The sequence below is a fragment of the Physella acuta genome, unplaced genomic scaffold (assembly GCF_028476545.2).
Source record: "Physella acuta isolate Inbredline_101_S28 unplaced genomic scaffold, ASM2847654v3 ptg000061l, whole genome shotgun sequence".
NCBI lineage: Eukaryota > Metazoa > Mollusca > Gastropoda > Physidae > Physella > Physella acuta.
This window is the reverse complement of record NW_026731581.1, coordinates 363,730-378,853: the sequence shown is the minus strand read 5'-3', so window position 1 is coordinate 378,853 and position 15,124 is coordinate 363,730. Positions and strand designations below refer to the sequence as shown.

Here is a 15,124-nt window from a genome sequence, read left to right as displayed (position 1 = left end):
AGAGCATACATAAAATATGCGCTTGGTCATAGTAATATACACCCAGGCCTAATGCATTTGTGAGAGACTTTATGCTTCAATTTTGTTTACTGTCCACTCAGTTTATTAGTCCGAACTTATTTTTAGCTTGAAGAATCCTGTATTGGCCGACAAATATGACCGTGTATATGACTTTACCGCCGATGTCAATAACTATATGACATCACCCGTGTTAATAGCCCATCATAGCCCTTATCAAACCATAAGTCTGTTAACAAGTTATTACTTTGTTCAATGTGATCCAACAGTTGTTCAAATGTCACATGTTTTGATAGATCATACATTGAGATCTAGAGTCTCTTAATATAGGATAAAGGCCCCTCTTAAATATAGGTACATAAAGGTCATTTATACGATACGCTAGTTAAAGTCATTTATTACCACTGGGATAGGTTATCGTTATCTGATTTATTTGTCCAAGCTTTCCAATTGTAGTTGTTCTTTGTTTTAAAATTTAAAATCGTAACTAGAAGATATCTTATTTATTTGAGGGTTTAATTCCTTTGAAATAAATTCGTATTCCGATATTCCACCCAACCATGTCCTAGTTTATATGCAGGACATCAAATGTAAACATTGGCCGACCGGAAGTCTACAATCGTAACTAGGACAGCTATGCGCCAAGTGTGTTGCGCGTGTCGTCCTGTCGTTGTGCACCGTGACCTCACCGTACCGCATGCTAGCAGAATATAAACGTGTGCGTTTGTATGGTTGGTATGTGCAGTGTTGGCTGATTTCAACTTTACAACTGTTTGCTCAGTCACTGAGATTCTTCGTTGTATTTAGATCTACTTCAGTAGGTAGTAGACTAGATCTTGCATGTTTAGACTGTTTAATTATTTTTTTTACAAATTAATGCACTCGGCTTAAAACTAACCCTTCTGTCTGTCTGTCCACCCGCCTGTCTGCCGGTGTATCTGTCTGTTTGTCCGTCCGCCCCACCCCCCCTCCTTTGTGTGTGTAATAAAAAAAAAATAACATGAAAAAATAAAAATAAAAAAATAAAAATCAAACGAGTTGTTTAATAACTTTAGATTCGTCTATATGTAGGATTTATTCCGTTTATGGAGTTACAACAATTTTGACCTTGCACACAAAATATTTTTTAATAATCCACCCCCTCCCCAACCCGCACCACTAAAGCTGAATGATTCTACCACCCCACCACGTGTTGTCATCATCAATATTTGATCTTAAATGTGAGCGGGTGAATGGATTTTTTTGTATTATTTTATTTGTTGCGAATCTGGGAGTGCATGGTGGTCCAATGGGGAACGGCACGGAGTCCCCTTCCGTCCGAAGCGGTCAGTATAAATTGACCGCTCGGAGTGATTTTCTCCCTTTTTTTGACCCGCGGCGAGATGTAGGTCGGGTCAGGTTTCTGCGTGGCGCACCGCACGCGTGGAGTGAGGTTGCTTGGGCAACTTGGCTGGGTGTTTGGTTATATATGAATTGTTTTGTTTGATGTAAAAAGTTTGTTTCGTTTGGTTCTGTTTTGTGTCAGTTTTTATCTATTCTTTTTTTATAACTTTTGGTTCCATGCAATAAATTTTATTAAATTGTTAAAAGTTTTTGTTTTATTTTAGTAGCTTATTATTTAGACTAAGGTTAGGGTTTAACCACTGTGGGTTCTACCACGGTTGCACTGACCGGACAGATTAGTTAGTCAAGCCTAGAAGGGTAGATTTTAGGTATCCCCCCCCCCCCTAGCAGGGCTTACAAATTGGTAGCACGAGTGGGGTCAGTGCTTTAGTCTAGTTAAATTTTTGTTTTTTACTAGGGCTAGTGTAGCTTAGTTAATTTTTTTGTTTTTGATAGGCCCTTTATGGAACCATATGTGTTTAGTTTTTGTTTAGTGTAGGAGTTGTTTGTTGTTTAAACACCCAGTCAGGTTGGCGGAGAGACGTGCCTCGACGAGCCTTCAGTGTGCGTGGCTGGACAAGGCACGGTGTGTGGCACTGGACCTGGCGTGTGATGAAGATGGCGGCCTCGTGTGGTCTAGACTGGACAACACACACGGGCGTGGCGCGGATCTGGTGTGTACGGCAGACCGGTGAACAACGAGAGGCCTATGACGTCAATTCCTTGACCCACAAAGAGGGCTACTGGACACCCGCCCCACGGGTGTGTTGAAGCGGAGGCACGATCATTGGGGGCGGGTAACAGTCGGAGAGCCAGTGGGGCAAGGCGGTTGCGTCAACACCTGGCCCAACCAAGCGGACGCTCCCCACCAACGAGAGGCCAGTGACGTCAATTCCTTGACCCACAAAGAGGGCTACTGGACACCCGCCCCACAGGTGTGTCGAAGCGGAGGCACGATCGTTGGGGGCGGGTAACAGTCGGAGAGCCAGTGGGTCAAGGCGGTTGCATCATCTCCGGACCAAACAAGCGGACGTTTTACCGGTGGTCTTACGCTGAGGCCAGAACCAGAACACGGTGTGTTGTGTAGTGGACCCAGGTGGACGGGATGGACAGGCAACGTGTGCCATCAGTAGCGGGCGGGTCTAGCCTGACCCTCCCCCCTTGCCCTTCCGGATGACAGGCCGACAGGACTAGTAGCGCGGATCAGCCCTCAGTAAAGGGAACACTATCTTGGTGCCTTGAGTTTTTTTAGGGAGCACAGAGACGCAAGATTAATGTTATTGTAAATTGTTTTTTTGCATTCAAGCTTATAGGCTTGGAGTAAGAGATGGGTGCATGTTTTATTTTAAGATTGTTATATGTATTTTTTTGTCTTACAGGGACTGTAAGATTTTTAAAAGGGGTGAATGTGAGCGGGTGAATGGATTTTTTTGTATTATTTTATTTGTTGCGAATCTGGGAGTGCATGGTGGTCCAATGGGGAACGGCACGGAGTCCCCTTCCGTCCGAAGCGGTCAGTATAAATTGACCGCTCGGAGTGATTTTCTCCCTTTTTTTGACCCGCGGCGAGATGTAGGTCGGGTCAGGTTTCTGCGTGGCGCACCGCACGCGTGGAGTGAGGTTGCTTGGGCAACTTGGCTGGGTGTTTGGTTATATATGAATTGTTTTGTTTGATGTAAAAAGTTTGTTTCGTTTGGTTCTGTTTTGTGTCAGTTTTTATCTATTCTTTTTTTATAACTTTTGGTTCCATGCAATAAATTTTATTAAATTGTTAAAAGTTTTTGTTTTATTTTAGTAGCTTATTATTTAGACTAAGGTTAGGGTTTAACCACTGTGGGTTCTACCACGGTTGCACTGACCGGACAGATTAGTTAGTCAAGCCTAGAAGGGTAGATTTTAGGTATCCCCCCCCCCCTAGCAGGGCTTACATAAATAAACAATCTGTAGGCTGCTGGTAATGCTCGCACTTGATGTATGAATATGTTGGTTGTGTAAAATAAATCAGCACGGAGAAAACAGTCACTAGCAAGTTTACGTTTATCAACGGGTTTCGTTCAAATGACGTGTTTGTTACGTGTTTTGGTTGGAGAAGATCAAACGTAAATCAGGACCGGTTCGTGAATTAAAGATCACCAAACGAGCGTTTCTGAATGATGTAATTGAAGGCATCTTATCAATTGTCCCGCAGCGCGTTGCAGCTTTTCTTTAAACTCATAGTTATGTTAACTATAAGAAATTTTCAAAAACTGTACAAGAATTAATATCAAGTTCATCAAACTGAAAGATATCGAGGTATTTCACCATCAGTATGCAACTTACAAAGCCATAGTACGACCTACTACTTGATATCCTTGTTGAAACCCAGATCAGTAACGACCATAAAGCTATAAATAACTGCATAGCCTTATCAGTGAGGTTGAGCGCCAGTTGACAATACTACAGCTAGTACTGTATTATGTGCCACTCATTTGATGTGGGTTTTCTTTTACAAATTTTGTTTACAAAACAAAGTTAGTTTTACATAATGAATATATGTGACATGTTCTGGTGTTTGGATACTAACACCAATGTTCTACTTGAGTAGCTAAAATTCATTACCAGAATCAGTTAATTTATATATTTTTTTCTATTACAGGAGTTACTAGACAGGAATGTTGTACATCACACTCGCCCTTGTGGCCATTGTAGTTTTCCTCTTGTTTCGATTCTTCTCCATCGACCTGAGCATCTTTGAGAAGATGGGGATAGAGACTCCCCCAACCAATCGGTTTTTGGGCAACTTCGGCCTGGCCATCAAACTTGGGATCTTTGACGTGCAGACCGTGTTCTACAGCAAGTTCAAACATAAAAAGGTGGGGATGGTTACGGAGTAACAATAGAGCTAGTAATATAGGAATTAAAAAATATATAGTATTATTTTTATTTCACTGGGAGTACAAACTATAGATTTTATGAAATAAAGTAATTTTAGAAATTGCTAGATAAGAATGATTAAGTTATATATCAATACCATTAGAATGTAGATACAAGTAATTTTATTAAAAAATTAAATCGTCTGTAATATTAGTTTCAAAATAATTATATCGGGTTAAATTCTTAACAGGTGTATGGATGGTACGACTTCAGAAGGCCGACAATGATCGTCAAAGATTTAGACGTGGTGAAAGAAATTCTGGTCAAGCATTTTTCCAATTTTGTAGACCGCCCATTTATTTTTAAGGCCAATCCCCCTTTCAGCGAAACTTTGGTATTCCTGCAAGGTGAGCGTTGGAAGCACGTGAGGAGCGTGGTCAGCCCGACCTTTAGCTCCAGTAGACTGAAGAAGATGTCCGGTCACGTGGTGAGGAATGCCAAGGTCATGCTGGAGAACGTGCGTCAGATGCAGGAGTCTGGCCAGGAGGTAGAGCTGAGAGAGTTCGCTTCCTGCTTTACTCTTGACGTCATCGCCAGCACGGGGTTCGGCCTGGAGATGGACACGCTCAAGAACCCAAAGAACAGGTTTGCCACGGAAGCCAAGAACGTCTTTAACCCTAACCCGTTTCTGTACGTCTTTCTCTTGCTGGTCCCAGAGCTGTCCAAGTGGTGCTCTAAGCTGGGACTTCCACTGCTGCCACAGAAGTCGATGGAGTATTTCGCTCAGGTCGTGGACGCTGCCATAGAGGGCAGGAAGAAGGAGGGCACGGAGGGGAAGGTCAACGACTTCCTTGACCTCATGATGAACGCTGAGGAAAGGACCGAGTCTCACAAAGAGTTGACAAGGACTGATGTTCACGTAAGTGTACACTAAACTACATTTAATTTTACTACATATGTACGTTAATACGAAAACGTGAATTGTCTTTTAGAGATACGTATATTTTTGTAATGAAATTGTTATTATCTTGCCCTTATGTTGTCTTTGGTCTATGTTATCCCACTGATCTAATGTATACAGTAAAACATCTCTTTCTTTCAGGCACAAGCTATTACTTTTATCTTTGCATCTTATGACACAACTGCCACCGTCATGTCCTTCACCTTGTTCATGCTAGCCATGCACCCAGAGCTGTGCCAGCGTGTACAAGCTGAGGTCGATGACCGCTGCGGCCAGAACACACCGGACTACGAGAACGTGCAGAGTCTGAGCTACCTGGACATGTTCATCAACGAGACGGTCAGGCTCTACCCCCCGGGAGGTCTATTACACAGGAAGTGTGTTAAGGAGATAGAAATACAAGGCATCCGGTTCCCGAAGGACATGATGGTTGTGGTGCCGATGTACGCGTTCCACACGGACCCGGACATCTGGCCGGAGCCGGACAAGTTTGACCCCGAGAGGTTCACCCAGGAGAACAAAGACGCCAGACACCCGTACGCCCACATGCCGTTTGGACAGGGTCCCAGGAACTGTGTCGGCCAGCGCCTGGCGCTGCTGGTGCTGAAGGTTGCCATAGCAACCGTGGTACAGAGGTACACGCCAACAGCGTGCAGCAAGTCTGTGTATCCGGTACATCTGAGTAAACTGCAAGCCAAGGCCACAGATGGATTATGGGTCAAGTTTGAAACCAGAAGAAAACCTACATAACATATTCTCATAAACGTGTATTGTATAATCATGTTGTAATCAGTTAACATATTTAAAATTAACTGTATCCTGCTGTAGTAGATATGCAAAGTGTTGTATACTTATACCACTCTCACTCTTGTTAACTGCCTACTTTTGTGTTTCTTTTGAATATACTAAAACGTTTTAAAGATAGTTGTAGATTTATATATCTATACTACTGTAATTATTTTAGTGTAAAAAAATGTAAAACCTTGCTTACCATTCCATTGGTGTTTTATAGAAAATAAACTTAAGTATCAATGAAACAACATTCACGTGAAATTAACAAGTTTTTAAAACAACTCATTTAAAAGAAACAATATTTTCCGAATACATATTAAAATGAAATCAATATAGAAGCTATAATGATTTTTTAATGCCATTACATTTAGAAGATGTTTTGGTATATAAAATTCGATATCATAATTGGTGCAATACAAAGTAATTAATGCCACCTAAGACTAGAGCTAGGCGCCAAATTTTATATGTAGGCTGTAGGCAGTAACCACAGATCATAAGGCAGATTTTCAGTTTTCATGTTAATGGGAGGTAATTGTGTTTTTTATTTTGATACATTGCTCAACAGAGTTATTGTTACTCAAGTTACTGAAATAAATTTAATCAAGTGAAAAGTATTATAATAATATTTTGGATTGTAAAAAATAGCTATAGCAACTTCAATTTTGCATATAAAAAATTGGGAAACGACAGAAGACGAACTTTTGAAGCGCTATATATATTTCAACAACACATTTCCAATTGGAAAAATCTGAAATCCACAATGTTTTGAACACAGTAGAGTGGTTAATCACACCAAATGTAAATAAACCAAAGAAAAAATCATGTCAACACTTGACGACACACACTCATGTCAACACTTGACCACACTCACGTCAACACTTGACCACACACACTCATGTCAACACTTGACCACACACACTCATGTCAACACTTGACCACACACACTCATGTCAACACTTGACCACACACACTCATGTCAACACTTGACCACACACTCATGTTAACACTTGACCACACACACTCAAGACAACACTTGACCCCACACACTCACGTCAACAATTGACCACACAATCATGTCAACACTTTACCACACACACTCATGTCAACACTTTACCACACACACTCATGTCAACACTTGACCACACACACTCATGTCAACACTTTACCACACACACTCATGTCAACACTTGACCACACACATTCATGTCAACACTTGACCACACACTCATGTCAACACTTGACCACACACACTCATGTCAACACTTGACCACACACACTCATGTCAACATTTGACTACACACACTTATGTCAACTATTGACCACACACACTCATGTCAACACTTGACCACACACACTCAAGTCAACACTTGACCACTACGTCAACACTTGACCACACACACTTATGTCAACCATTGACCACACACACTCATGTCAACACTTGACCACACACACTCACGTCAACAATTGACCACACAATCATGTCAACACTTTACCACACACACTCATGTCAACACTTTACCACACACACTCATGTCAACACTTGACCACACACACTCATGTCAACACTTGACCACACACACTCACGTCAACAATTGACCACACACACTCATGTCAACACTTGACCACACACACTCATTTCAACACTTGACCACACACACTCATGTCAACACTTGACCACACACACTCATGTCAACACTTGACCACACACACTCACGTCAACAATTGACCACACACACTCATGTCAACACTTGACCACACACACTCATGTCAACACTTGACCACACACACTCATGTCAACACTTTACCACACACACTCATGTCAACACTTGACCACACACACTCATGTCAACACTTGACCACACACATTCATGTCAACACTTGACCACACACTCATGTCAACACTTGACCACACACACTCATGTCAACACTTGACCACACACACTCATGTCAACACTTGACCACACACACTCATGTCAACACTTGACCACACACACTCATGTCAACACTTGACCACACACACTCATGTCAACACTTGACCACTCAACTCAACACTTGACCACTACGTCAACACTTGACCACACACACTCATGTCAACACTTGACCACTCAAGTCAACACTTGACCACTACGTCAACACTTGACCACACACACTCATGTCAACACTTGACCACACACACTCATGTCAACACTTGACCACACACACTCATGTCAACACTTGACCATAAACTCATGTCAACACTTGACCACACACGTCAACACTTGACCACACACGTCAACACTTGACAACACACACGTCACACAAGTCAAGACGTGAACTTAGTACACACACACAGCTTAGTGGGAGACGGTGATATTTTTATATAATGTAATTCAGTGGATTGACAAATTGCTTTTTAAATGCGCTACGTGCCTGTTCCATTCGGCTGTGGCATGTGTCTTTTATTAGTCAGGGTGACGTGTCTCTTGTATGGGCATATTCTATGTGCAAGTGCTATGTGAATACAGAATGTGCAAGTACTGTGCGTCAGCTCTATATGTGTATGCTGTATGTGCATGTGATATTTACTGTTTAATATTTATCGACGACTTAGCAATATTGAAATTAGAATCGACATTCAAAAGACATTCGTCAATTTATAGCTTAAACAATTTTATCACTATATTATAGTTACAGATTTGATAGGGCCTAGACTGCCCTAGACCAGGGGTCGGCAACCTGCGGCTCTTTTGACGTCTAGATGCGGCTCTCCAGCTCCTTGCACAAATATTAATAGTTATATAATTTCAATTTTAATGGACGGTGGGTTACGAGTTTACCCTGCGTTCAGTGGGATGGAAGGTAAGCCTGGTGAGAACCAAAGGATAGAAGCGAACGATGCAAGTTATTCAAACCGATATCCAAGCCAGCAGAGGCGTAGCTAGGGGAGGGCGGGGAGGGCGGCCGCCCCGGGCGCCGACCCTAGGAAGGCGCCAAAAGTGGTTCAAATTTTTTTTAAAAGCTCATTTTAAGCTGCAGTTTTGAATTATAAACAGTCAAAGTAAATAAATATAACGGCTGAAAGCCTTTGCATTATGATTTAACTATTTTCTACCTTGATTGTTTAACTGTAAAACGTATATTCTTAAGAAACAGTGACCGGAAAGACCGCTTTCCAGCTTTCCTGGATGGGGGGGGGGGGGGGGGGCGCTTTTTTGAAGACTAAATCGGAAAAATTCACACCAGATTAAGGAATAAATAACCGATATCACTCAGAAAAGAAACCCATTGTACTAAAGCTTATTTTACGATTGTGTAACATAAAAAAAGAGTTAGTGACGTTTAAAATTCGCTCTACCATTTTTGTCCAAGATGGTGGTAGGGGGGGGGGCTCACCAACAAAAAGCGTGGATCGGTGACTAGATTACTCTTTTAACACTTAGAAAAGAAACCAATTGTGAGTCTGGACCTCCACGAAAGCCCTGAGACTGACTTACGGAACCTCTTAGGTTCGATGGAACCCACTGTTCTAAACTCTTTTGATTTTCTTCTTTTTATTCGTTTCGGCTTCATAAGGGGCATAGGCGTAGGCAACACTTCGTCAACTCACTTGATTTTTATGAAGATCGAACCCTAATAATCCAGCCTCCCCTTCTCTATTTTAAACGATTTCCTTCAGGACTTATTTAGTATTTTTCTCTTCACCTTTCCCCGTGGACTTCACTCAAGCACCTGCATAGTGATGTTATTTTTTGTCTGTCTCATATTGTGTCCTAACCATAATCTTTTCATTCTCCACTGTCTTTGACCTAGCTCCGAGCCGTACAGTAAAAGATATTTCATATTTAGCTATAGAGCATGACTGAATTTTTTTTGACACATCGACTTAGAATGTTAATACTAATACACATTTTATCGCTGCTGATTCTAATCTGAACGTCACGGGCGTCAGCTACTATCATTAAACCGGTTACTACAGCTTCTTAAACCTGTACAATTAGTTCTGAATTTGTTGTTGGCTGTGTGCGAGAAGGCAGCGCACATCTGATAAATTTAAGACTTCGAGCTGTTGTGTCCGTTGGATTCCAGTATGTTTTCTCTAGCTTCTTTCATTATACAGTCAACCAGTCAACGAAATACCCAAATCGTATTCTAATGAGTACACAATTTGCTATTGTAAGTCAATAGTATGACCTTAATCTAATAAACTTATAATCCAACTATGTACTATATCATCTCATAACAGAGATTGCTCCAAAGATAAAACATAAAAAGACTGTCCTAAACGAATTAGCAACTTGTACAAATATTTTTTTTCTGACATTACAAATTTTTTTTCAAGGATATTGCATCTTAGTGGGAATTTAATTGGCGTCGAGTAAAGTTTTAGGGAACGACAATCATACAGCGTAATTATTAATCTTTTTTCCGGACTGTCCCACACACATACACACATTTATATACATACATACATACATATATATATATATATATATATATATATATATATATATATATATATATATATATATATATATATATATATATATATATATATATTTATATGGGGGGGGGGCGCCAAACGGAAAGTTCGCCCCGGGCGCCGGGAGGGGTCGCTACGCCTCTGCAAGCCAGTTAGTCGGCGTTTGCCGTGTTGAGGCCTGACTGGCTAATGGAAGACACCTCCTGAGCCGGTGATATCCGTAAAGAAAAAATAAAATAAAAATTAACAGCTTCTAAAGTGGATTGAGATAGTCCTAGTCCTTTGATTACTAATTTTACTATTCTGGCGAAACATGCCTATGTTATTATATGAATAAATATTATTTCATATTTAAAACTATTTATTTTAAATAACAAATCAACTTTATTTACCTAATCCTAATCAAATACCGAATATTGAACTAAAAATGTTGTGGCTCTTTAAAAACTGGGAAAGTTTGTAAATTGTAACTATTGGCTCTTGCATATCAAAAGGTTGCCGACCCTTGCCCTAGACTAATACATTCCAAAGTGTATAATTAAATTGTTTAGCCTAGTTATTCTGTTCATTGATGAGCTCATGTTTGTCATTGTCCCCTTTGTTCTAAAACTTAAACTACTATCATTGATTCCCGTACTGTGCTAATTAGGTCAAAGTTAAATGTAAACATTGGCCGACCGGATGTTTACAAGCGTCACCAGGACAGCTGTGTGCTAAGTGTGTTGCGCGTGTCGGCCTGTACTTTACACTCTGACCTCACCGTGCCGTCTGCTAGCAGAATGTAACACCTGTGTGTAGAGTCGGACTGTGCCGTGTTTGCTGCTTTAAACTTGTAACTGTTTGGTCGATTATTGGAATTCTTTCTGTATTTGTTTCAGCCCTGAGGTAGTAAGTTAGCTTTTGCATGGTAGTTGTAATTTTTTTTTTACTAAGCTGGTCCGGTTATTTACTTTGTAGATCTAGATGCGTTACAGTATTAATACGATAAGCTTTATTTTGCAAGTAGTTTCAATAATAACTAATAACAAAGTTATAAATACTTTGTGTCATCTATTCTTGACGTCATCGGAAAGTTGAATTATTCACCTTCTGTCGTCCAGAGTTTCTTTCAGGCATCTCTTCGGGATGGGGTAGTGGTGGGATGGGGAGAGAAGGGTAGACTCCCCCACCCCTCAAGGAAATAGAATTTATATTAAAAATAGAATCTATATACTTTTGCCAGTATTTCTCCCACACTTTTTTTTTCTCGGGGGGGAAGGGGGGGGGAGGGGGGGTGGCACTTGATTTTAGAGGCGGAAACTGGTAAAAGTAAATGTTTTCTATATACATTCCATTTCGTCCCCCCCCCCCCCCCCCCCCCCCCGTGTAATAAGTCTGAAAGAAACACTGGTCCACACACGTTCATTCCGGACAACTTATCTCCCCTCTAATATGGTTTTAACATTTCATTTGGCTCAGACTTACTACACCATACTCGATTTTACTGTAGAAAATAATATCATTAATATCATGAAAACCCAGTGATAATTTGGAAACTTAGACCCTAACCATGTTATATGTTACAGAGAATTGATGACATAAATAGTTTTATATAATAGTTTTATTTTGTGGTGATTTCATACTATCATTTATCTTCTCGGCTAACAAAACATCCAAACCATCTGATTTATGCTTCTATTTTCTAATACAGGAGTTCCTAGACAAGAATGTTGTACATCACACTCGCCCTTGTGGCCATTGTAGTTTTCCTCTTGTTTCGATTCTTCTCCATCGACCTGAGCATCTTTGAGAAGATGGGGATAGAGACTCCCCCAACCAATCGGTTTTTGGGCAACTTCGGCCTGGCCATCAAACTTGGGATCTTTGACGTGCAGACCGTGTTCTACAGCAAGTTTAAACATAAAAAGGTGGGGAAGTTTTTTTCTTCGTACATAGTAGTAATAGAGCTCATAGTACATAGAACAAGAATAAAGTGTTTTTTAAAATTTCATTATTAGTGCTTATCGATAAATTTATAGTATTTATTAAAATTATATGTTGTGCAAACAATATAAAAATTAGTCACACTATATTTTGAAAAGCTTGCCTAATTATATTGGCAAAAAGAAAATAGTGCTTCCTATCATTGTTGAAAACATTTACGTTTATCATTAATTTGTAGGCCTAATCTGATACTACTTTTGACAGCAAACTCCAGCGAAGTAAAAAATTAAGAACACACATTTTCGTTTAAATTATTTACAGCGTAATATCTTTTAAAAATAAATGTTTACATGTCTTAGTAGTTGCAATAATCCGGATATATTCTGTAGCTTTTTTGTTAAAGAAAACAATTACATTTTTTAATTTGAACAGGTGTATGGATGGTACGACTTCAGAAGGCCGACAATGATTGTCAAAGATTTAGACCTGGCGAAAGAAATTCTGGTCAAGCAATTCAACCATTTTATTGACCGACCATCCATTTTTGAGGTTAATCCTCCGTTTAGCGAAACTCTACTTTTCCTGCAAGGTGAGCGTTGGAAGCACGTGAGGAGTGTGGTCAGCCCGACCTTTAGCTCCAGTAGACTGAAGAAGTTGTCCGGTCACGTGGTGAGGAATGCCAAGGTCATGCTGGAGAATGTGCGTCAGATGCAGGAGTCTGGCCAGGAGGTAGAGCTGAGAGAGTTCGCTTCCTGCTTTACTCTTGACGTCATCGCCAGCACGGGGTTCGGCCTGGAGATGGACACGCTCAAGAACCCAAAGAACAGGTTTGCCACGGAAGCCAAGAACGTCTTTAACCCTAACCCGTTTCTGTACGTCTTTCTCTTGCTGGTCCCAGAGCTGTCCAAGTGGTGCTCTAAGCTGGGACTTCCACTGCTGCCACAGAAGTCGATGGAGTATTTCGCTCAGGTCGTGGACGCTGCCATAGAGGGCAGGAAGAAGGAGGGCACGGAGGGGAAGGTCAACGACTTCCTTGACCTCATGATGAACGCCGAGGAAAGGACCGAGTCACACAAGGAGTTGACTAGAACTGAGATTCACGTGAGTGTGTACTTAACTACATTTGGTAAACGTATACATGCTCTTGTAACGTTATTGAGCTAATGTTTTTGAATTTTTAGTTGAAAATGTGATGAGACGAGCCATATCATTTGTCAAGTATAAGTATTTTGAAAATAGGCTCATACCTTTCCACATATAGTTTTCATTGACGTCTGTTCTTGATGTTGTAATAGAAAACACCAACCATCTCTTGAAATTGTTTCAGGCCCAGGCCATTTCCTTTATATTCGCCTCGTACGACACACTGGCCACTGTCATGTCCTTCACCTTGTTCATGCTAGCCATGCACCCAGAGCTGTGCCAGCGTGTACAAGCTGAGGTCGATGACCGCTGCGGCCAGAACACACCGGACTACGAGAACGTGCAGGGTCTGAGCTACCTGGACATGTTCATCAACGAGACGGTCAGGCTCTACCCCCCGGGCAGCCTTATCCACCGGAAGTGTGTGCAGGAGATCGAGATAGAAGGCATCCGGTTCCCCAAAGACATCACAGTGCTGGTGCCGATGTACGCGTTCCACACGGACCCGGACATCTGGCCGGAGCCGGACAAATTTGACCCCGAGAGGTTCACCCAGGAGAACAAAGACGCCAGACACCCGTACGCGCACATGCCGTTTGGACAGGGTCCCAGGAACTGTGTCGGTCAGCGACTGGCGCTGCTGGTGCTGAAGGTTGCCATAGCAACCGTGGTACAGAGGTACACGCCAACAGCGTGCAGCAAGTCTGTGTATCCGGTACATCTGAGTAAACTGCAAGCCAAGGCCACAGATGGATTGTGGGTCAAGTTTGAAACCAGAAGAAAAGCTACATAAAATATTCTCGTTGTCTCAAAAAGATTGGTTGATATTATTTTTACTAACAATTTTTAATGTGTTTATTTAACTGTACTCTGGTGTTGTTACTATGCTTAATATTTTGTGCAGATAGGATTCCTTTGCCAACAATACCGCCTACTTTTGTGTATATTCGCATATACAATGCTAAATATACTGTGACGTATTACAGAAATTACATTTTAGTTTTATTGAAATAGTATAAAATGTAGAAAAGTTTTATTTATTTGTGTTATATGTGGCATAGACAAAATAAACGTTTGGTTGATTCCAAAGCTACTGTGACAATGTAGTCTAACATTAGTGAGCACAGATATCAAGAGCAAGTATTTTCCAAAAAAAATATTTTTTCTAAAAAGTATTTTCAACAAAATATTGCTAACATTCAGCCATATCGTGTAAAAGAAAGGGGGGATACACATCTTATGCAATAATTGTTTTTATTTATTCGATAAGAAAGCTTTAGTGTAGACCTACTTATTAGTCATGTAGATTTACTGTGATAGACTACTGCTTGTACACTATATTAATGTGTAAGTTTTTATTGGCATTGTGTAGCAGAGTTATTGTTACTGCCATTATTACTGCTCCAAATGGAAATTAATTGTAAAGTAAAAATAATAAATTGTTTAAAGTTTTTTTATGGATTGATGCTTTTATGAAAAGAAAATATGAATGAACACAAGTACTTGTAAACATGTAATATTTATGACTGAGCCAAATATGAATTTTCTAATTAACATTGCTCTATTCCGACCACGCCTCTCTTTATCTTGAT

At 40.7% G+C, this 15,124-nt stretch overlaps 1 protein-coding gene across 7 annotated transcripts; it reads left to right on the top strand.

The window, feature by feature from the left end:
• Positions 1–685: 685 nt before the first annotated feature.
• Positions 686–14,980, top strand: LOC131949218 (cytochrome P450 3A16). 7 transcript variants are annotated; one of them, XM_059311057.1, is made up of 4 exons: positions 686–835; positions 4,037–4,253; positions 4,505–5,173; positions 5,357–6,601. In XM_059311057.1, the coding sequence occupies exons 2-4, from the start codon at positions 4,053–4,055 to the stop codon at positions 5,963–5,965; spliced, it is 1,479 nt and encodes a 492-aa protein (XP_059167040.1). In that variant the 5' UTR covers positions 686–835; positions 4,037–4,052; the 3' UTR covers positions 5,966–6,601. The 7 variants fall into 7 exon arrangements, with proteins under 7 accessions (XP_059167040.1, XP_059167010.1, XP_059167025.1 ...); XM_059311027.1 differs by having other exon boundaries at positions 686–839; XM_059311042.1 differs by lacking the exons at positions 4,037–4,253; positions 4,505–5,173; positions 5,357–6,601 and adding exons at positions 12,157–12,373; positions 12,822–13,490; positions 13,717–14,980 and having other exon boundaries at positions 696–835.
• Positions 14,981–15,124: the final 144 nt, after the last annotated feature.

Bases quoted from the DNA above. Each gene is read 5' to 3' on its own strand.
- LOC131949218 (XM_059311042.1), top strand. From the start codon at position 12,173: ATGTTGTACATCACACTCGCCCTTGTGGCCATTGTAGTTTTCCTCTTG. The intron at 12,374-12,821 runs GTGGGGAAGTTT...TAATTTGAACAG, and splicing joins GCAAGTTTAAACATAAAAAG to GTGTATGGATGGTACGACTT. The intron at 13,491-13,716 runs GTGAGTGTGTAC...AAATTGTTTCAG, and splicing joins TGACTAGAACTGAGATTCAC to GCCCAGGCCATTTCCTTTAT.